We start from the raw sequence: 22,569 nt of genomic DNA, 5'->3' as shown, positions 1-22,569 counted from the left end.
ACCAGACACTCTGCTTCCTTCTCCAGACCTGAAGAAGAGCTTGTGCAGTTTGCAAGTTTGTATCTTCCACCAGCAGAAGTTGGTCCAATAAAAAGTATTACTTCACCCACCTTGTCTCTCTCATAGCCTGGGACCAAACATGCCATTTTAGTTATTTTTTGCTGCCCTCTGCTGGGCCACTTCCATCCTGCAGCAATAAGGGACCAACCCCTGCCAATATGCTCAAAGGAAAGAGCATTTGTAAAGACAGGCACTTGGGAGTCTGAACAAACTATGAATACATTTTAAAAGCAAAATTGAATAAAGCCACCCTCAAAATTACAAACGAGAGGCCCACTCCTGTGATGTCAGTTGCAGTGATGGCGCTCTGCTGCTGGAAAGTGCACAGCACCTTGCAAGATCAGGCCCCAAGACGCCCTGCATAGACAGAAGGGGAAAGGTTGTTTATGTGTGGCCAGAAGTTATAATAAAAGCAATTTCAGAAGGGCTCTCAGGCTTTGTTCAAAAGCAAGGAGGAATGGCAGATTGCCAAGAGGATGTGAGTTTCACACTTTGGGGGCAATCACAGCATACATCACCGCGAAATCACCACCAATTGCCAGGCTAGCACATGGACAGTGGAATCTATTAAAGCGGATCAGCATTTTCATTCTGCCCCATTAGAATGCTGCTCCAGGAGGAAGCTCAGAAGAGCAGAGGATTAGACTAGAATGGAGTCAATGAGAGCTCCCCAATGGATACAAACATAAAAGTTTAATTGTTATGGGGTGAGAAAAAACTGCTGCAAACTGAACTTTAAGACCTGACAAGAAGCTATCCCATGTTCAGGCTCTAAAGCTCTTATTCCACTAAGATTTAGTGTTTATAGAAGAAAAAGAACAATTTATGGAAGAGGCAGGTTTTTTAGACTGACGTCATGCCTTAGGGCTTATACACACTGACACTTAACTTCAATATAACTTCAGTCACTCGGGCATGTGAAAAAGCCACCCCCCTGAGCGATGTAAGTTACACCAACCTAAGCGCTGGTGTGGACAATGCTACGCTGGTGGGAGAAGCTCTCCCGCTGACATAGCTATTGCTGCTCAGGGAGGTGGAATAATTATGCTGACGGGAGAGCCCTTATTTGGGGTCAAGGGTTCAGAAAATGCATTATAAAGACCAATAAAAACAGCACGGCTCTCCAGTGCTACTGGCTGCGGCTTGTCATTCTTCTATTGCCAGCGAATCATGCAACAAGCTGCTGTGTGCGTATTTCATGCTGGAATGCAGTTCTCAGTTTTAAAACATACAAGAGCAAATGCCTATTTTGAGCTATGGTAAAAACCCAATATATTTATAAACATTTATTCATAGAGATTTATCTGACACCTGTGGCTTCTGCATCTGTGTTCCATATAAAATTCTGATGACACCCTGCTTTTGAACTCAGTTAACCATTGTTAAAGCAAGCCTTTGGGGGGTACAGATGGCACAAACCCTATTCATCATCAGCTCAACAGGAAACTAAAATCTAGGAAACAATGATGGCAAATTATGTATGATGAGGGTCAGGTTCTGTACTATGCCTCTCAGAAGGCCAGTGCAGCTCTTAGGGACTGCTCTAATTTACAGCAGCTTTATCTGGCTGCCTATGAGCTGCTCTGCAGTCCAGAATTGCTGGAGCCGAGAATCCTCTTACCAGTGATCAGTGCTGCTTTCTTCCTATTGCAGGTCATGATTTGACAATTTAACAGCCCATCACCATTCCTCATTTTTAAAGACCCATCCTTAAAAGACACAAATGATCCTCATTTTCAAAGCCTCATCTTAAGGTTGCAACAATGGGACAATGATCTTAATCAGCTCTTGTAGCTCTGACAAAAGCTACTAGAGAATGATACAAAGGGAGAGTTTAAGTCTCTTTTTCTGCCACGTACAGGTAATTCTTATTGGTAAGTTTCCTGGATTTTCCTCCTTCCCCTCCATGCACTGTGCCCAGATAAATGAACTCCAGTTCAAATTTTAAAGAATTCAGAAGCATGTAGTTGGTCAGGACTGGTCACCTAGGGGCATTTTTTAGCATTTGCATTTGTGTGAAGAACAATTAAGGTTGTACAAAGATCCAAACTGTTTTACTTTTCTAAAAAAGACAAAATGTAAATGATCAGTGATGTTTTTAAAATGCACTGAGAAGAAAACAACATTTTATACAAGTTTTAATTTTTAATAGATGTTGTGTGAGCATTATACAAAGTATGCAGCCAGAGCTGCCATTTTGTCCTTGGGTCTCTTCGGGTTGGGTCTCCCTCCAGGTCTCCTGCCCTTTCCTCTTCCTCGACCCTGCCTTTTCCCCTGTCCTCCACGGTGCATAGGGTGCCTCGTGGCTGCGTGCTTAAGCTCCACCAGGTCCTGGAACACAGGGTCACAGAAGACACAGCCTGAATGCTGTGTCTCGTCACCAGGGAGGGGAGACTTAGCTTTATTAAAATCCACATCCACAAGGGCCGCATCACACGACTCGCAGGTCTCTGGCGACACTCGCACCTTGTGGGCATTCTCAAAGAAATGCACAATCACATTGCATTTGTTGCAGGCCATCTTCCACTTGGGACCTGACGTTGGGTCTAGCACCAGAACCCCGTTCTCGCATTCCACACACTGCCCGATTCCAAGCATGCTAAGCGAGTGCTGGCATGTTGGGTGAGTACACTCGTTGCAGCCCATCCCTAGGGAAGAGAGTAAAACCACATCATCAGAAACTTTGTGTTCTATTTTTGCATTTTGCAGGAAATGTGATGTAGGATTTAAACAGAGCTAAATGTACTCTATATACCCTGACAGCCCTACACACAATACAGTGGGTTAAGAATGGAGTCTCAGGCTTAACTCAGTCTTCTCAGCCCAGAAGTCTAGCTGTGGAAACAAGGAGAATTCACTAGTTCTGGAGTAAGACACTCTTCCCCCTGCAGCTTAATAAAAAATAATCACCCAATGATATAAAATTGGGTCCAAGACTTAAATAGGTAAGACCCGATTCCGATCAACCCATTACTATTCTGATGTTTGCTGTGGAACTACTCCATGGAAGTCAAGAGTGGAGCTTACAGTATCAGTGAATCATAGCTAAGGTGGAGCTGAAGTAGGACATGCAAAGCTCTTGCTCTGCACTGCCGCCGTGATTGCTCTGAAGAGTTCTCAGTATCACTGTACAATGAAGAGTAATAGTGTATTTTCATTCTAAATTTCTCCATGTCCCACTGAAAACAGATTTATGATGTCCACCTGTTGTCTCATATGGAGACTGTAAGCGGTTTGGAGCAGGGAACCACCTTTTATTGTGAGTGTGTTGTATTACCGTAGCACAATGGAGCCCTGATCCACAACTGAGGCCTCTAAGTGCTACCTTAATACGAACAAGAATTGTGATAATAAAAAACTGGTGTTTTAGCTAGAAGTCAGTCTCATCTCAGTACCCAGGCTAAACACACCTCTGACCCCTTCTTGTCTCTCCTGGAGTGCACTCCTCTTTCAGGTATCAGGCTTTGAGCCACCACTTTGCCTGTGGTAAAAAAAAAAAAAATCACACGATTCCCGCTCTCTCAGACCTGTCCCTGGGCTGCAGTCTCTTGTGTACCAACCATGATTACCTCTGCAAGGCTGACTCAGATTCAGTACCTGCAGTTCCCTTTCCTCCAGGAGCTATAAATAATGGCATCTAGTGACCAGAGGGTCCTCTCAAAGAAAAGCATGGTTTATTTAGAACCAAAGCATTTCAAAGAAAAAAGATCTTAAGATGCTGACCAAATCTACACATGCCTGTCTTTCCCTTAAATTTACCATTCCCTTGAAGCCAGGGAAGGCCCCAGTTGTTTCAAACAATCCTCCAGAACTGTCAGTCTGTGTTCTCCAGGGACAGCTCATTGACAACTCCCTTCCTCTCCAGAGGATCTTTTATCTACAGCCATTTTGTTTCCTTCTTGCCTGCTTTTACAATAGCCTCCTATTAAGCTAGACCAATACATTCCTATGGGACGGCCCAGTAACCCAATATGACTACACAGTGATTATCTCACTGATCAGGTCACACACAGAATTCATAAAATTGTTACACAGCAGCTCCACGTCTGCCACAATGAGATCAATGAAACTTAGCCTATTAGTTTGAAAGTTATCCTAATTGGAATGCTCAATAAGATGCATTGCATTGAGTGTTATGAAGGATACCCTGCATGTGCAGAGAGGCTGCTTTCTAATTTATTTTGATTTATAAAAGCAGCTGTAGTTGTCCATCCTATTCTCAGAGTACCCACTTTATAAACTGAAAAATAATACATTCCTGCAAACGACAGTAAAGGAGTTTTCATATTAAAAAACATCCCACTCCACATTACGGGTGTTAGAAAAATGCTCTGTTTTTAATATAACTGGACAAATATGAGACTGCTAAATATGATATTTTTCAAATAAATTATTCATTTTGGGGAACTTTGACAAATATTTTGCCAACGCAGACGAACTTGGTGAAATTTTTCAAAGTAAAATGGTCAAAAATAACTTTTTTTTAACATTAGAGTTGAGCTAATAATGAACAAATTTTAAAAAGCTAGTGAATAAAAAGAATTTTAAAATTAGTTAATCCCTGATTTTCCCTGCCTTTAGCTCAGCTTTACCAGCTCTAGCAAGTACCTTCTCTCAGCCTAAAGGAAATTCACAGCAAGTTTCAAGATTAGTTCAGATGTTAAATCCCTGTCTGCAGGGATTGATTTTAATCAAGGAAATCCTGTTAGATTCTTAAATTCAGGAACAGCCAGAAACGTGACTGAAAAAAATAGCACCTTCCTACTCAACAGATCTGTTCCTGTGTATCTTTAAGTCATAGCCATTTACCTCACTGATGAACAATTTTGAAGAATTCCTTTTAGCACAGAAGAGCCAATAAAGTTGTGGAAGAACAAACTGGTTTCTACTATTCCTCATTCATCATTAACTAAACTAAGATCCAATTGCAGAACCTTTGTTAGTGGTGATGAAGGGGCAGAGAGAAGGCCCCAGCTTGTTTTTAGGAACTTGGTTAGAAAAAGCACTTTTTCAGTTCTAAACTCTGCATTTTTGATATGGAGCCTTTGGGAGGCAACAGTTCTAGACTCTTACGATTTGGTTTTGAAGTTATTTAGCTGAACAGAACAGCATTTTAACGTTTGTACCGCTGACTGGGAATCTACTAAAAATGCCCCACAAAAGACCAAACAAATAATTGATTTTAAAATTGTTACAATGTGGTTGATCGTTCTATATCTCAATGGAAGCTCTACCTTTTTTCATGTCCCTGAAGGGTGGATGGTTGTAACAGTATGGACATAGTGGGTAGCTCTTTCCTCTGGATCCGGAAGACCACAGCACCAGCTCAAAGTCATCCAGGGGGCAACGCAGCTCTTTGTAGAGTTTGATGGTGCCATTCTGGGGAAGGCTGTATGTTTCATCACAGTGAGAACAGTGCAGACGGCTTGGCTTGGCCTGGAAATAGAATAAGAATCTCCAAATAAGCTACAAGAAAAGGAGTACTAGTGGCACCTTAGAGGCTAACCAATTTATTTGAGCATAAGCTTTCGTGAGCTACAGCTCCGGGGGCCATTACTGGCCTCACGCCGTCCACAGGCTGTGCCTTGATCAGAAGGACTTGGGCCCCCGAGAGTGCCACTGGGGAGGGGGTCTTCTGTACGCCACATTTCCCGCGCCCCATGAAGTGAGCTGTAGCTCACGAAAGCTTATGCTCAAATAAATTGGTTAGTCTCTAAGGTGCCACTAGTCCTCCTTTTCTTTTTGCGAATACAGACAAACACAGCTGCTACTCTGAAACCTGCAAATAAGCTACAGCTCTGATCCACTTTGTAAGGTTCAAAACCTCCAGTAACGCAACTGTTATTGCCACCTGGCCTGCTCCATGGGGAGAACCCCCTTTGGGCCTTTTGAGAAGCTCTTTTATGTTTTACAGGGAGGCATCTGAGACAAGATACAGATGAACCCAAATGTATTAAGGCAAAAGATATTTTTAACCATTGATCTTCAGAAAGTAACTTTTGAAGTACAAACACAATCTCTAGGTTACCTTACCTGGATGTACTTCATAAAACGATGGCATTTGCCACAGCGAGAAAGAGGTTTGCCTGTGGCAGCTAACGGTGAAAAAGACACTTCCATCAATTCATCCATACCTGCAGAAAAGAAATTGCATAGGTGTTGGAACCCTACTGCTACCTTTTCCATGGTGAAAGTCACCCATCTCTCTGCACAAAAAGTCTGAGAAAGGAGTCTGCTGGGCCAGAAGCAGACAAAATATTTAGTGACAAACATGATATATCTGTGCATTCTGTTTGCAAAACAAATATATGTACTAAAAAAGTTTTCTAAAAGAGCTGTAATAAGTATGCATAAGACACAATATATTTCAGCCAGTTTTAGTGTTTTGCTTCTTAATACCCACCACCATGCATCCAGGTTACAGATTTCAAGTGTGACTTTGTGTGTGCTGTTGTGATGGGGTGCATTAAGTCTTAGCAGCTCCCAGCTGGGGGCCCTGCTGTCCTACTATACCCCACCCCAAGAAACAAGTTTGTCTACAGAGACTTCTCCAAAGAGGCTATTTTGGAAACCACAGAGACCTTGGAGGCTTGAAGGGCTAGTAACAGCCAATCAGGACCCTGCTGGCCCAGATAAAAAGGAGCTGTCTGACCTTAGCAGTTCAGTTCCTGGCTAGGAGTAGGACCAGAGGGGCAAGGCAGGTTACTCCTCTCCAGCCAAAGGAATGTAAGGAATAGCCACAGTTCATTTTCTGGATGCATTTTGCAAAGCTGGGTTTGCAGGGAGAAAGGGGACTTAGAACCTTAATCCTGAGATAAAAGGTGAAGCTAAAGGGCCCAGGAAAGAAGCAGCAACTAACAGAATTGACAAGTACATGGCTGTTGTTTATAGGGTCCTTGGGTTGGAATCCAGAGCAGTGGGTGGTCCTGGGTTCCCAACCAGCCACAGGTAAAGTGGCATATATCCCAAGAAAGGTCTGGAGCTTATTTGGGAGCCTGAATAAAGGGCTGAATTTAAAGGGCCCAGAGCTGGGGCTGAAGACCTTAGGCAAGGGCAGACAGACTGTTTGTTTATTGGACTCTAATACCCTGGAAGGGGTTCATTTGGACTTGGTGACACTGCACCCTGACACTCAGAGGCACTCCAGAATGACTGCCCTGTCAACAGCTGTTCATTCAAGTTCTCTGTGTACCTAGCCCCTTGAAAGGTCTCCTGAGGAATTATGGATTCTCTCAACTCCTTACCAACAATTAGCCAGAGAGTTGGAGAACTTCAGGTGTGAAGGAGCCTTACCTGCAATAGAATCAACAAAGTAGTGAAACTTCCTTTTGAAGATATCAAGGGTGTGCTCCAGAACCTGCTGATAGTTTGCTTTCCCTTGAGCTATCAAGTTGAGTTGCTTCTCTACTGCACTGCGGATTGTAGGAAGCACCAGCTCGGCATCTAACAAAGTCAGAAAGACAATGGGGAAGCAACTATTAAACAAGAAAGGAGACTGGCAGACAACACGGTGGGAGGGGGGGCAGTGAAACTGACCATCCACAAAGAGCTCTCAAATGAGCAAAGAAAGCAAACTGAAAAAAAGACAAATTTTTAGTGATAATGATAGGGGTTTGCAGTAGCTTTTTAAGGTCTGCTACCTGATTTCTTCTCTATAAACCCTCCTGTCCCTAGAGATGCAGTCACTGTGCTTTTCCTCTTCCCCAGGGGGGTGAAAAAGAGGCTGTCTCCAGACATCACTGCAGCTCAACATGTGATGGGGGGACAAACTGCGCACAGCCTAAATCCTATACTTCTGCAACAAGAATGAGCTCTGCAGTTCGGGGTAGTGAATGATCCTTAAAATCCTGCGGTGTCCAGAGTTGGCCAGGAACATAGTTAAATGAGAAGAAAAATGACAGAAAATAAAACAGCAGCAACTGACCTATTTTGTAGTAACCATGAACCAGAACAATGCCAAGGTTTGTAGGTTTTAATCTGCGACCACTCTCCACTGTGACATAGTTCCGCTGGCAGATATTGTTAATGTGAACTGGGATACTTGCATCAGTTCCTGTCACACACAAACACAACATCCTTCTTGAACACAAATTACAACTTTACATTCAATATTCTATTCTCTCTTCCCCTTTCCTGGTTTGTAAGTCAGACACTAACTCTCTTCTCATGCCTTAGGCAAAGGCTAACATCCAGTTCTCCCCACTTTTCCACATCATTGTCCATTTCTCAGCTACTTCCTCCCTTTTTGCTTAAAAATTCGTATGTTCTTTTCAAATCTGCAGGAATGACTTTTCAGTTACATGAAATCTGCAACACGTACTTTGCTTTTAACTCTTCTGCTGCTTCCAGGGAGACTGCTATTATGGCAACAGCTCTCATTCTATGTTGTCGGCATACACACACACACACACACACACACAATGAATGAAACTCCACTAGAATAAGGGGGATAACTAGGCCTTTTCAGCAGTGTGCAGTTCACTGTACTTAGGAAACAGTTTAGATAAAAAATAAATATTATAATGCTGAAATGTACATGCTACCTTAAGATACCAGAGCCAACATGTACAAAGCATGCTGTAAAGGCAGGAAGTCAGTCCCTGGATGGAGCGAGCACATATAATCTCTGGTTAATTGAGGAGTAACACTGATGGGGTTATGCAAGGAATATTGTTTGGTGCTCTTTGGGCATAAAAGAGTAGTAGACATGAAATGAGAGGAGGATAGGAGAGAAGGAGGGAGAAACGTGCAGACAAATTCTTGAAGGCCACCTAAAAGATGCCAAGGACTTTGTGATTTGAGAGGAAACATAAGCCATCATTGAACATATTTACAGGAACACTAGTAGGCCATTTCTGACAGAGCAACTTCAGAAGAGCAATTCCTTGCCCTCTGGGAGGAGTATTACAACATCACGTAAAGGAGACATGTTCCTACCAATGCCATGTTTCTCCATCAGAGTGATGAGTTCTGCTTCAGTCAGGTAATCAGGAGGATTGGTTTGTTTCTCCAGCAGTTTTACTTCACTGACTGGGAAAACATCTCCCTTCTCGCAGTTGGGGAGGCTCTCCTCTAACGGGATGCTTTGCCAGGGCATAATCTCAGTGAACCCTGTAAATAAAAATAAATGGAAACTGAACCGTTCCACAACTTCCTAATTCTTTCTAATTCTAACTGGAGCTGTACTACACAAGTCAAGGCTGAGAAGCTGACTTAATGGCAGTTTGCACTGCCACACAGAAGATCATGGATACCAGACTAAGATGAGGCCGGAATCATTAAGGAAATAACACAATGAACCTCTAGAAGGAGTTGCTTCCACCACCCAACATCAACCCCTCTGTGCTGATTCTGGAATGTTGTTGGCAGGCCCCAAAAGTCAGCCCTCCTTGGCTAGAAGTAGAATGACATGAGATCGAACTTCAAAGGAGCAGGAAGGGTTTTTTAAAATACCAAGTGTGATTAGGCAAAATTAGCACAAAGCCTTAAATTATTTCCTTTTAGTACCAACAATGAGTTTGCCTTAGCAAATATAAATAAAAGACTGAAGAGCATACAATCTGAAACAGATCAAGTCTCCCCCTGCATGCAGGGGCAGCACTTCTTAGCATGTTGTGGGCACAACTGGAACAGAAATCCTAAAATGGGTCACACCGGGAAATCCAAGTGTGGGGATGAGAGCAAGAGTTGATGGTGGTTTTTTTAATATTGCAAAAAAATGCTTTAAATTCCCCCGCTCTCAAAGCCCTTGCTTTTATTTTAATTTCTCTTCAAATTTTTATTTGGGGATAGAGGGAGAAGAAAGTCGTAACTAACCAAACAGTTTTTCCCATGTTTTCCTTACCTGGTGAAATAACCATCTTTCCTACACAGGTAAAATGTTCAGGGCCAATAATAAAAGAAATGGTGGTTTGGAGATATTTGCAATCAGCGCAGAGAGTGGCAATGAAATGTCTAGTGATATATTCATACAATCGCCATCCATCACCACCTGAAGACATACAACACCTTGTTACTCACATAAAACCAACTTATGTTGAACTATAGAATACTTGTTTAAAAAAAGTTTGCTATAAAAACTTTACAGGAAAAACTGGCACTTAAAGTAAAACAATCTAAAAGTTCACCTATTTTCTCTTTTAAATCCACTCTGTTGAGCTTTGGTATTACAGCGTACATTGATTGCCTACTGATCTTAAAGGTACTGTAATATACAGGCACAAGAATGGTATTTCATCTTTAGCTCTGAACTTGCTTGCCATTATGAGTTTAAGTCAATTTTCAACATTAATATAATGTATTTTTCTGTAAATTAATCTACTGTTCCTCATACTTCTATTTCAGCTTTTCAGGAGTTCCGGTGCAGTCATTAACTTTACTTTTTTCTTTTGTTTATATACCAGAAAAGGGTCAGTGACTCAGTTTTTTCTGAAAATACCAGTTGGGGTTTCCAAACCAGCTCCAAGACCTCAGGTACCCAACCTTCTTGCAAACAGCTCTGTTTTTTTTATAGTAAGAGTTGTGTGTACCTAGTTCTGCTTCTGTTGCAGCTCTCATTGGAGTAATTGGAGGATGGTCTCCTGCATCATGGCCCTTCCTTGGACGATTAACACCTTCTGACAGCAATGCCTTTACCTATACAAAATGAAAAGGAGAAAGCAGAAACAAGTTGATAACACATCTAGTCTCTACAGACTAATGTGCTTTTCAGATCAAATCCATAAGATCACAAACCACAGAAAATGCAGTTACAAATTTGTATACTGACTACTGAGCTCTACAGACCATTAAGAGATGCTTGTGCTATTTGAGAGCATGGATTTCTTGATACCGTTTTCCCTAGAACACTGGCCAAGAAAGAACTTGTAAAGCATTTCAAATTTTGTTTCATATACTTACTGTTTCTGCCCAGTAAGGGTTATTAGTCTGCTGTCTCAAAGGTTCTTTCAAGTCAAAGTTTTCTGGATAGTGGGTTGTTTCTGTTCGAGGGTAGCTAATATAACCCTGAGTATAAAGTCGTTCTGCTATTTGCATAGTATGTTGTGGACCCATCCCTGGAAGAAAAAAAAAAATAATCAGAGCTATGCAGAAGATTAATCTCTGCCATAACAAACATTTCCCCATGACAGGTCTTAAATGCACTACTATGGTGTGTGTATTTTCTACAAAAGCATTTCATGACCAGAATCTGCTACTTTACCCTACACTTCACTGCTGATAAATTCTCTAAAATTATAACACAATGATCTTATATTACATTGTAGCTAGTAATCACTTGCCTGCATTGCTAACAATGTGTTCTAAATGTGCTTCCTTTATTTCATGAGACAAGTCAGAACCCAACACGTTTTCTCTTGAGAACAGTTTTAAAACTGAAACGTTTATATCTCCACATTATCTACATACCCAAAGCAGCGCTGGCAACTCGTAACATTTCTACTGTGTTCAGCGCCAGTGGTCTTTGCTTTGCTTTCTCCTTCTTACTCACAGATTCCACCTTAAAAAACAGAACAGCATTTCCCCAGTAAGTTCTGATCATGTTTAATTCGTGATACTAGCATGAGTTTCATAATTCGTCTAAGAGCACTACACAGGTTTGTATTATCTATTTTGTTTTATGCTCTGTGTCCCCCAAGTCCCAAAATATTTCTTATTTCAAGGAACTTTGATTGGGGAAAGTTTTAGTAAAGGCTGAAAACCTGGCCCTAAGGTATCTTTGTGCTAGAGGCCAGTTTAGCCCCAAGGTTAGGGGATGGAGAGAGGTATCTTACTGACATCTTTACCTCCCACTCCCTCAGCTGCATGTCACTTCAATCAGCTGATGATTCAGTCCTTAATCCAAGTATAGTATCAGTTCTAACTATAATCCACATTTTTAAAGGCTTCATCCACATTCTTGGAACCTTGCTGGGTTTAAGCACATAAATCCAAATATACTGTCAAACTAGTACTGTATAGAATGGAATTGGCAGTTAATTGGCTATACAGACCGTACCATACTATGTATGTATGACTTCTGGTTTTAGGTTTTACCAATAAAAACCCACTATACCAAAAAAACTCAACCAAAAAAAAAAAACCCAACCAAAAACCTCCAGGTATTTTTCCAAAAAATACCAGAAATTATTACTTGTATCTAAGGGCTTGTCTACGCAATAATGTGAACTACTGGGGTGTGATTTCTTAAATGCATTGATTGGTTCGTGTAGGCTCTGCTGGTGCACGTGAAAGGTTCCCGGGTGCTTTAACATAGTGCTGTTTGAAACAGTACTCTGTTAAAGCATACTAGGAAAGATTTACAAAGACTACTCTTTACAGTATATACAAACAGAAAGCCAGGAAAACCCCTAATTTTTGGACAACTATATAAAATTTAAAAATTGCTAAATACAAACCCCCCAAAACAGAAGCCCTAACCTTACACACGACCAAGCGTTTCACTACAGGAATATTGTCATATAAGTAATTTAATTCCGATTTATAAAGTAGCTCATGGGAAATAAGAAATCTATTCAGCAAGGACAAAGCAGTATTTCTCAGTAGGTTTAGTAATACAGACTTCTTCTCTAAGGGAAGCCGCCTTCCACCATGAGTGATGCCAACTCCCAAAGTCAACATTATTATTTGTATTATCGAGCGCCTAGGTGTCCCGTCCATGGATGAGGACCCCACTGTGCTAGGTGCCATTGGACAGGGGCTTCCACTAAGACGACTACATGCCTGTAACATTAAAATGACGTGACCCACAATCATAACTCTTCTACCTTTCATTCTGCATGCACACTAAATGGAGCTACAACAAGACAAAAACGACATTTTATTGAATACCTTTTCCATTTCAGAATTAAAAGTACTATATAGCTATCTATATATATAAAACTTAGTACTTAAGCCATATGATATATGGCTTTACTCGTACTTACTACTGTTCTTACCTTTGCTTCTCTTGCCATCTTGGTTATGTTTAGGAACATCTGAGCAATCTCCCGATCGAACACCCTGACTCTATCCCACTCCAAAGTGAGAGAACTTTCTTTTTCATGGTTCACCTACAGGGAAAAAAAAATAAAAAATCTAAACGTTTTGTATTTAAGTACAGCTGACACACTCAAGCATTAACAACTTCCAGGCACAGTCTAAAGCCTCCTTTTGCATGGACTTCTGAGAAAAATGTGGATTCTTAGGGCCAGGGTTGTAGATGGCCTAGCTGGAGTTTCAGGGTCTGGTTAATAAGTTTCATCGTTCTTGCAGAGTAGTCAAATAACTGAAATATTGAACAACAGATTTAAAGTTCTTTAGTGATTGTGGGTGTTTTAAATTACATGGGATAGGCAGCAGATAAATCAAAATAGTTTGTAAATATAGATAACTATTCCATTTGTAATTATCTTAGACAGAGATGACTAATACAATTCAGGTTTAAAATCCTGATCATAAAAATAAGTATCAACCTGCACCATCCTGGTAAGGATGCTAATAAACTTAGGCTCTCGGAGAACAGAAATCAACATTTGATGTTGACATTCAGGAGAAGCATATCATGCAGGACTGGAAACAAGAACTGACACATTAGCTTTCATCTTTTCATTTAAGATATAGCAGTCTATTATTAGCTTTTTATAATCCTGCTACTTTTTAAAGAAGTCAATGTACACACAAACACAACTTTTTGGTCAGCTCTCAGAGCTTCAGCACCAGCAAGGCTAGTGAAACTGGTGTGCGCTACCCAAGTATTCAGAGGACTCACCTGGCAATTAGTATACCATGTGTTACACTTGCTTCAAAGCTCCCAGGCTCAGCACTGTGTGTTTGGCAGGCTAATTAAATCATGTATTGACTATAAGAAAACCAGTGCAGGGACTTACTTACCTGAAGCAACCCATTTTGAGTAATCATTCTGGGTGAATCTAAGTTTAGACTGCTAGGATTCAAGAAGGCTGATAAACTGTGCATATAATCACTTTAATTTAAAAGCTGACATCTTTGAATCTGTTCTATGAAGAGTGATCACATGCATATAAAATGAATAAAAATCCATCAGTTCTTTAGACTGTAAATTATAGGCAATCTGAATTCTAGAGAGCTGTTACAAATATATAAGTTAATACATAGAGACAAAAATAAAAATGAATTTTACTGATAAAATGTGCACTAAATTTCACATATACAAACAAAACAGACAACTATGAATGGCATAAAAAGTTACCTTGGCTTGCAGCACCCAATAAGTTTCAGGTTTGAAAGACTGTATTTTATCATGTCTTTCTACACAGAATCCAAGTGTCGGGGTCTGACATGGCCCAAAGGAGATGAGTGAGCTGTCTAAATTGCCGTATTTCCCCTGAAAATATTTAGTCTGAAACCTAAGAGAAAATATTGACAAAATTGTTTAAAATTTTTTGCATGTTAATAAATTTTATTCCCTTCAAAGGGTAAATTTTCATAAACTTACATGGATACATATCAATGTAACGACACACAGAGCTTAGAATATTTTTTCAAGAGTGACCAAAATCTTTAATAGTCAATGTAATAAATAAATAAATAAATAATCCTTCCACATAGGATCCTGCTACCTCTTGAAGAGACTGGGAAGGGAGATTGAGATAGAAGTCAGGGTATACAACATTTTTAGAGCCTGGTTCAGGAAGACTCCTTAGCTAGAGAACATATATATCAGAACTGCAATGGACAAATCAGTGGCTCTCTTTCATAAAAACGGAATTAACAAATTTCACAAAAAAGTTAAAATTAAAAAGAAAATTAGGGTTACGGTTTTAATTAAAAAAATATTATATGTATAAACTAGGTAAACAACGATCAGCACAAGAACAATCCTCTCTGTTACCTTGTAAATGCGCAGCCAATTCTCAGATCCAGCTCCTGGCGGGCATCCACTGACAGAGCCTCATTTCGATTGGGTTCTCCCAGGGAGTTCATAGCATTGCAGATGTCTGTGTCAGTAATGGAACTGAACTTTGCTCTGTAAACTGTCTTTTCAGTGCCACGAGGTTTATTCATAACAGGAAGAACAGCATCAAGAACCTAATGGAAATAGAAGCATGTGTTAACAATCATAGGAGGCAAGAGTTTTCGTGTCTGTGCATCTCTATAACAAAGATTACACAGAATAATAGCCAATATCTTACCACTTTCTTCCCACCAATGAGACTTCATGCTTTTCCATTAATACGCTGGCAAGAGCAGTATTGCTCATATATACATTAGAAACACGTTAAGGAATAAGCACATCATAAGCACCTATTTACTAGACACCGGCAGCTAGTGAAAGTGAAGAACTATTTCTAGACAAGTGCAAAAAAGAAGTACCCATGGGATTTTGTTTGGCAGAGTTCACAGTATCACCCTGCAAAAGTTTGCTAGCTTCAATCTGAACCAACCTTTTAAGGCCTCAAAGACAATTCAGTCATTATGACAGGGCTAAATAAAGCTGCAGATGAACACAATTTTATTAAATAAAACATAGTAAAATCCACTAATGTAGTGTTAATCGGAGCTGCAGGATAGATACAGAAGTAAGGCTGTACAAAGCGACACATTATATCCTTTTGTGGAAAAATTGTTAATTTTAATTCTATACCTATTGTGTACCAAATCCAACTCTCTCGTGCACTTTAATGTGGCCTCTACAAGCTAAAATTTCTACCTTCCCAATTAACAGAGCACTGTGGTGGCCAAGTTTTTACAAAGACAATAAAACAACTATTCCAGCTGTGAGATGTAGAAGGACCTTCACCACAGATAAACAAAAGCTACAAGACTGATTTATGATTTTCAATTAGTGCCCTAGATGTTGAAAATCCATGAGTATTTCACCACGTTATTCCATGCCTTAAAAAATCTACTAGTCTAATTTGTGTAGCCTTTAGTACATATCCACAAACGAGTAAAATGCCTGGTAACACAATGTATAGTAAAACCTACGTATGTTATGGTTTTATAATAAAATAGTAATGAAAATCTTACCTCAAAACAGATGTTTTCCCCCTCCTTATCACAATCCAACCATAAAACAATGTAGTCACAGCCTCTTCCTTCCACCTATAAAAGAAATTAAAGCTTTCCAACAATTGAAAAGCAACTTCCTTCTGCTCCTAACTCTTTCAATGTTAATATATTTATCTTCTACACTTGTGAATTCAAATTCCAAACTGGTGATGAAACAGGGACTTTATTTGAGGGAAGGGCCACAATAGAGGGGAAGGAGTATAGTGGCTAAAGCATGGAACTGGGAGCCAAGAAACCTGGGACCATATTCTCCACCTTCCTTCCTCCCTCCCCTTTTTCAAAAAATCCATCTGAAAAACCCCAACTTGTTCTGTGAATCAATATAGTTATAATGAACACACACTGGTGTATGATTGTACTGTGCCTTTAAACTAGAAAAATCTCAGAGCAAAGAACTACTATTTATTTGGGATCTCTCAATGACTCTACACCTCAACAGCTTCATTGCATCTGGATTCTATTCCTGGCTCTGCCACAGATAGCATGTATAACCTTGGGCTAGTCCTTTAACCTTCCTGTTTCCACATCTTTAAAACTGGGATACTACTATCTTATCTCACAAGGAAGTCATAAAGCTTAATTCATCATTTGAAAATGCACTCAATCCTCAGAAGGACAGAAATGCAAATTGTTATTATAGGATTTCCAAAAAGTATTATTTTGTAAAAGGAACCACCCCCCACACTGCACATTCAGCAATACAGCTGCCTTCTCGAGACTGCATCTGTGAGGAGTGATAAATAAAGGACATAACTAGTTTTAATAAACAGCCCACTTTCCAGGGCTTATGTGCGCTACAAATAAAGTGAATTGTGAAATGAATGAATTGTGTGCCTGTTGTGCCTATTGTAAAAAGTGACACATTAAGGGTCAAATTCCAAAGGCAATGGCAAAATTGAATTCAGTGGGGCAAGGATTTAGCACTAACCAAACAATAAAAGAGAAGGCCTGGTGGATTAACAAAGAGCTGCTTCCTGTAGTGAGGAAAACTGAGCCCTGGTCTACACTATAAGTTAGATTTAGCAGCGTTAGATAGGTTTAGCCCTGCACCGGTCCACGCTACGAAGCCATTTTTTCCGACTTTAAGGGCTCTTAAAACCGGTTTCTGTACTCCTCCCCAACGAGTGGATTAGCGCTGAAATCGACCTCACTGGGTCGAATTTGGGCTAGTGTGGATGCAATTCGATGGTTTTGGCCTCCAGGAGCTATCCCAGAGTTCTCCATTGTGACCGCTCTGGACAGCACTCTCAACTCAGATACACTGGCCAGGTAGACAGGAAAAGCCCCACAAACTTTTGAATTTCACTTCCTGTTTGGCCAGCGTGGTGAGCTGATCAGCACAGGTGACCATGCAGTCCCAGAATCGCAAAAGAGCTCCAGCATGGACCGAATGGGAGGTACTGGATCTGATCGCTGTATGGGGAGACGAATCCATGCTATCAGAACTCCGTTCCAAAAGACGAAATGCCAAAATATTTGAAAAAAAATCTCCAAGGGCATGAAGGACAGAGGCTATAACAGGGACCTGCAGCAGTGCCGCGTGAAACTTAAGGAGCTCAGGCAAGCCTACTAAAGAACCAGAGAGGCAAATGGCTGCCCTAGGTCAGAGCCCCAGACATGCCACTTCTATGATGAGCTGCATGCCATTCTAGGGGGTGCCCCTACAACTACCCAAACCATGTGCGTGGACTCCGTCAATGGACTCTCACGCAACAGGGATGCGGATTACGAGGAAGAGGAAGAGGAGGTGGTTGAAGAACAGCAAGCAAGCGGAGAAACCGTTTTCCCCGACAGCCAGGAACTGTTTCTCACCCTGGATCTAGTACCTCCCAACTCACTGAAGGCGGGCTCCTGGACCTAGAAGGTGGAGAAGGGACCTCTGGTGAGTGTACCTTTGTAAATATAATACACGGTTTAAAAGCAAGCGTGTTTAATGATTAATTTGCCCTGAAGACTTGGGATGCATTCGCGGCCAGTACAGCTACTGGAAAAGTCTGTTAACATGTATGGGGATGGAGCGGAAATCCTCCAGAGACATCTCAATGAAGCTCTCCTGGATGTACTCCCAAAACCTTTGCAAAAGGTTTCTGGGGTGGGCAGCCTTATTCCGTCCTCCATGGTAGGACATTTTACCATGGCAGGCCAGCAGCATGTAGTCTGGAATCATTGCGTAACAAAGCATGGCAATGTATGGTCCCGGTGTTTGCTGGCATTCAAGGAACATCCATTCTTTATCTCTCTGTGTTATGCTCAGGAGAGTGATATCATTCACGGTCACTTGGCTGAAATAGGGGAATTTTACTAAGGGGACATTCAGAGGTGGCCGTTCCTGCTGGGCTGTTTGCCTGTGGCTGAACAGAAATCATCCCCGTTGTTACCCACGTGGTGAGGGGAGGGGTGAAGCTATCATCCCAGAGAATTGTGTATGTGTGTGTCTGTGTGTGTGTGGGGGGGGGGTTAGTTGGGTTTGTGCTGCACGTTAACCCGAAAAACCTCAGCCCCTCTTTTTCAATGGCCAACCCATTTTAAAGGGCCAATCCAATGGGTGCTTGGTATGTGAAATGAGCGTGCTGCTGTTTGAAACCATTCCCACACGTTAGGAAGGTTAAAGAAGCCAAAAGACTGTGGCTTACCACGTCTGTCTGCAAGCCGAATTCTGTTGCCTGCCGGCCCTGTGTGTGTGACCTCTCACACCAAACCAGCAGGCTCTCGATATAAGAGGCAAAATGCAACCTTGTAAAGAAACCACACGTGCTATGTAATATTAACAGTTTGGTTCACCATGAAAGAGTCTACCCATTGTTCTCTAAAGTGTCTCTTTTTAAAAGACTAATCTCCCTTTTTCCCTCCCACAGCTGCAAATGTTTCAACACTCCCCCTATCATCTCCGTCCCAGAGGCTATCAAAGATTAAAAGCCGAAAAAAACCACACTCATGATGAAATGTTCTCTGAGCTCATGCAGGCCTCCCACGCTGGAAGAGCCCAGCACAATGCGTTGAGGGAGACAACGTCAGAGTCCAGGAAAGCACAAAATGAATGCGAGGACAAGAGGGACGAGCGAGAGGATAGGAGGGATGAGTGAGAGAAGGAGGCGGCAGGATGCAATGTTGAGGCTACTGGACGATCAAACTGATATTCTCCGGCATATCGTTGAGGTGCAGGAAAGGCAGCAGGAGCACAGACCGCCACTGCAGCCCCTGTGTAACCAACCACCCTCCTCCCCAAGTTCCATAGCCTCCTCGCCCAGACGCCCAAGAATGCAGTGGGGGGGGGGGGCCTCCAACCACCCAACCACTCCACCCCACAGGACTGCCCAAGCAACAGAAAGCTGACATTCAATAAGTTTTGAAGTGCAGTGTGGCCTTGTCCTTCCGTCCTCCCCTCCTCCCCCACCCCTCCCAGGCTACCTTGGCAGTTATCCCCCATTTGTGTGACGAATTAATAAAGAATGCATGAATTTGAAACAACAATGACTTTATCGCCTCTGCAAGCAGTGATCGAATCGCGGGAAGAGGGGGTGCTTAGCTTACAGGAAAGTATCTCACAGATATTGTGGAGTGCACAGCAAGCAGTAATAACAATGGGAATATTGGTTTCACTGAGGTCTAACCAAGTCAGTAAACTGCGCCAGCGCGCGTTTAAACATCCAAATGCACATTCTACCACCATTCTGCACTTGCTCAGCCTATAGTTGAACAGCTCCTGACTACTGTCCAGGGTGCCTGTGTACGGCTTCATGAGCCATGGCATTAAGGGGTAGGCAGGGTCCCCAAGGATAACTATAGGCATTTCAACATCCCCAACGGTTATTTTCTGGTCTGGAAAGTAAGTCCCTTGCTGCAGCCGTTCCCACAGATCAGAGTTCTGAAAGATACGAGTGTCATGTACCTTTCCTGGCCATCCCATGTTGATGTTGGTGAAACGTCCCTTGTGATCCACCAGTGCTTGCAGCACCATTGAAAAGTACCCCTTTCGGTTTATGTACTGGCTGCCTTGGTGGTCCGGTCCCAAGATAGGGATATGCGTTCCGTCTTTCGCCCCACCAGTTAGGGAATCCCATTGCAGCAAAGCCATCCACTATGACCTGCACATTTCCCAGAGTCACTACCCTTGATAGCAGCAGCTTAATGATCGCGTTGGTTACTTGCATCACAGCAGCCTCCACAGTAGAGTTGCCCACTCCAAATTGATTCCTGACTGACTGGTAGCTGTCTGGCGTTGCAAGCTTCCAGAGGGCTATCGCCACTTGCTTGTGAACTGTGAGGGCTGTTCTCATCTTGGTATTCTTGCGCTTCAGGGCAGGGGAAAGCAAGTCACAAAGTTCCATGAAAGTTCCCTTATGCATACAAAAGTTTTGCAGCCATTGGGAATTGTCCCAGACCTGCAACACTATGTGGTGCAACCACTCTGTGCTTGTTTCCCGGGCCCAGAATCGGCGTTCCACGGCATGAGCCTGCCCCATTGCACCAGGATGGCCAAATTGCCGGGGCCTGTACTTTGAGAGAAGTCTGTGTCCATGTCCTCACCACTCTCCTCACCATGCTGCAGTCGCCTCCTCGCCTGCTTTTGCAGGTTCTGGTTCTGCATATACTGCATGATAATGCACGTGGTGTTCAGAGCTGTCACAAGTGCCGCGGTGATCTGAGCGGGCTCCATGCTTGCCGTGGTATGGCGTGAGCAGGAGAGCAGAGTGGCAGTGGAAGCGGCGGGTGGATGACGATGCTGACAGCAATATGACGCCCGCACGGAAAAGGGCGTGAAACGATTGTCGCCCGTTGCTTTCACGGAGGGAGGGAGGGAAGGGTAGGCTGGCAGCAGACGGTGCTGCTGGCTGGGAGAGCTATCCCTCTGCCAATATTCCAGGCAGGACTGAATCTCCATTAGACAAAACTTAAAGAAGAGAATGACCTGAGTCACTCCCATTTATGTGCAGGCGCCCCCTACAGACCTCACTGGAGGTCCGCCAGGAGCACCCACATCTGCCCCGGTGCCCCGACCAAGGCCGTCCAGAGCACCCAGGAGACGATGAGGACGGCTACCAGTCGTACTGCACTGTCTGCTGCCACAAGGCAATGAGCTGCTGCTGTGTAGCAATGCAGTCCCACGTCTGCCAGCACCCACGAGACGTACGGCGACGGTGAGCTGGGCAGGCTCCATGCTTGTCGTGGTATGGCATCTGCATGGGTAACCCATGAAAAAAGGCGCGAAACGATTGTCTGCCGTTGCTTTCATGGAGGGAGGGAGGGAATGGGGGCCTGACTACATATACCCAGAACCACAAGCGACAATGTTTTTTGCCCCATCAGGTATTGGGATCTCAACCCAGAATTCCAATGGGCGGCGGAGACTGCGGGAACTGTGGGATAACTACCCACAGTGCAATGCTCCGGAAGTCGACGCTAGCCTCGGTACTGTGGACGCACTCCGCCGACTTAATGATCTTAATGGTTTTAAGTGGGGACACACACAACCGACTGTATAAAATCGCTTTCTAAAAATTCGACTTCTATAAATTCGACCTAATTTTGTAGTGTAGACATACCCTGGCTATGGCTACGCTACAGCTTATGTCAGTATAAGTTATGTTGCTTAAGGGCATGAATAAGCCACCCCCCTTAGCGACCTAAGTTACACCAATCTAAGCACCAGTGTGGACAGTGCTGTCAGTGGCAGAGCTTCTTCTGCCAACAAAGCTACTGCTGCTTGCAGTGGCTGGAATAATTAAGTCCACCGGAGAGCTTTCTCCCATTGGCTTAGAACAGGGATCTCAAACTCAAATCACCATGAGGGCCGCATGCGGACTAGTACATTGGCCTGAGTGCTGCATCACTGACATCTTTTCATACAAAGTTACAAAAGCCCCCTCCTCTGCCTCAGGCCCCACCCCTACTCCATCCCTTCCATGAGGCCCTGCCCCACCTCTTCCCCGCCCCCATTTCAACCCCTTCCCCAAAGTCCCTGCCCCAACTCTGCCCCTATTCCAACCCCTTCCCCAAATCCCCAGCCCCATCTCTTCTCCGCCTCCTCCCCCCTGGAAAGTCCTAAGCACCGCCAAACAGCTGTTTGGGGGCAGGAAGCGCTGGGAGGTAGGCGGAGGAGCGGGGACGTGGTGTGCTTGGGCGGCGCGGTGAGGAGCAGAGGGGGAGTCGGTGCCTACGGCAGGCCGCAGGAAATAGCTCCGCGTGTTTGAGACCCCTGGCTTAGAGCATCTGCACTAGCAGCGCTACAGCGATGTATCTGCATCAGCTGTGCTGTTGTAAGCCCTACAGTGTAGCCATAGCCCCAGAGTTGGGAGCACACTCCTCTATCTCTTCCCAGATGGTATTCTAGCACACTGAAAGGCACGACTCCCAAGATATGGGACGTGGCGAAGATGGTGTGACAGTCAGGGTGTCTAGACACCCCAAGGGGAAGACAGGGAGTCTGAATCCCAAAGAATAAGCAACTGAATCAACTGGTTCTATACAATGTTATTGTGA

The 22,569-nt window shown here is 43.1% G+C and overlaps 1 protein-coding gene across 6 annotated transcripts in view; it reads right to left on the bottom strand.

Annotated features, from left to right (window-relative positions):
- Positions 1–2,198: 2,198 nt before the first annotated feature.
- The window catches only part of TOP3B (DNA topoisomerase III beta), a 113,815-nt gene continuing 93,444 nt past the window's right edge, over positions 2,199–22,569 (bottom strand). For 5 of the 6 annotated variants that reach the window (XM_074972547.1, XM_074972545.1, XM_074972546.1 and 2 more), the window contains 14 exons: positions 16,048–16,122; positions 14,909–15,105; positions 14,267–14,423; positions 12,996–13,109; positions 11,467–11,557; positions 10,960–11,114; positions 10,590–10,695; positions 9,905–10,051; positions 8,998–9,171; positions 7,985–8,113; positions 7,354–7,503; positions 6,094–6,194; positions 5,295–5,496; positions 2,199–2,708 (listed from right to left, as the gene is read on the bottom strand). In XM_074972547.1, coding sequence (XP_074828648.1) covers positions 2,227–2,708; positions 5,295–5,496; positions 6,094–6,194; positions 7,354–7,503; positions 7,985–8,113; positions 8,998–9,171; positions 9,905–10,051; positions 10,590–10,695; positions 10,960–11,114; positions 11,467–11,557; positions 12,996–13,109; positions 14,267–14,423; positions 14,909–15,105; positions 16,048–16,122 — 2,280 coding nt within the window. In that variant the 3' untranslated portion in view covers positions 2,199–2,226. The remainder of the gene's footprint in view (positions 2,709–5,294; positions 5,497–6,093; positions 6,195–7,353; positions 7,504–7,984; positions 8,114–8,997; positions 9,172–9,904; positions 10,052–10,589; positions 10,696–10,959; positions 11,115–11,466; positions 11,558–12,995; positions 13,110–14,266; positions 14,424–14,908; positions 15,106–16,047; positions 16,123–22,569) is intronic. The other variant, XM_074972549.1, reaches the window with a different exon arrangement.

This window comes from Natator depressus, chromosome 15 (genome assembly GCF_965152275.1).
Source record: "Natator depressus isolate rNatDep1 chromosome 15, rNatDep2.hap1, whole genome shotgun sequence".
Classification (NCBI taxonomy): Eukaryota; Metazoa; Chordata; order Testudines; family Cheloniidae; genus Natator; species Natator depressus.
This window is presented reverse-complemented; position numbering and strand designations above follow the sequence as displayed.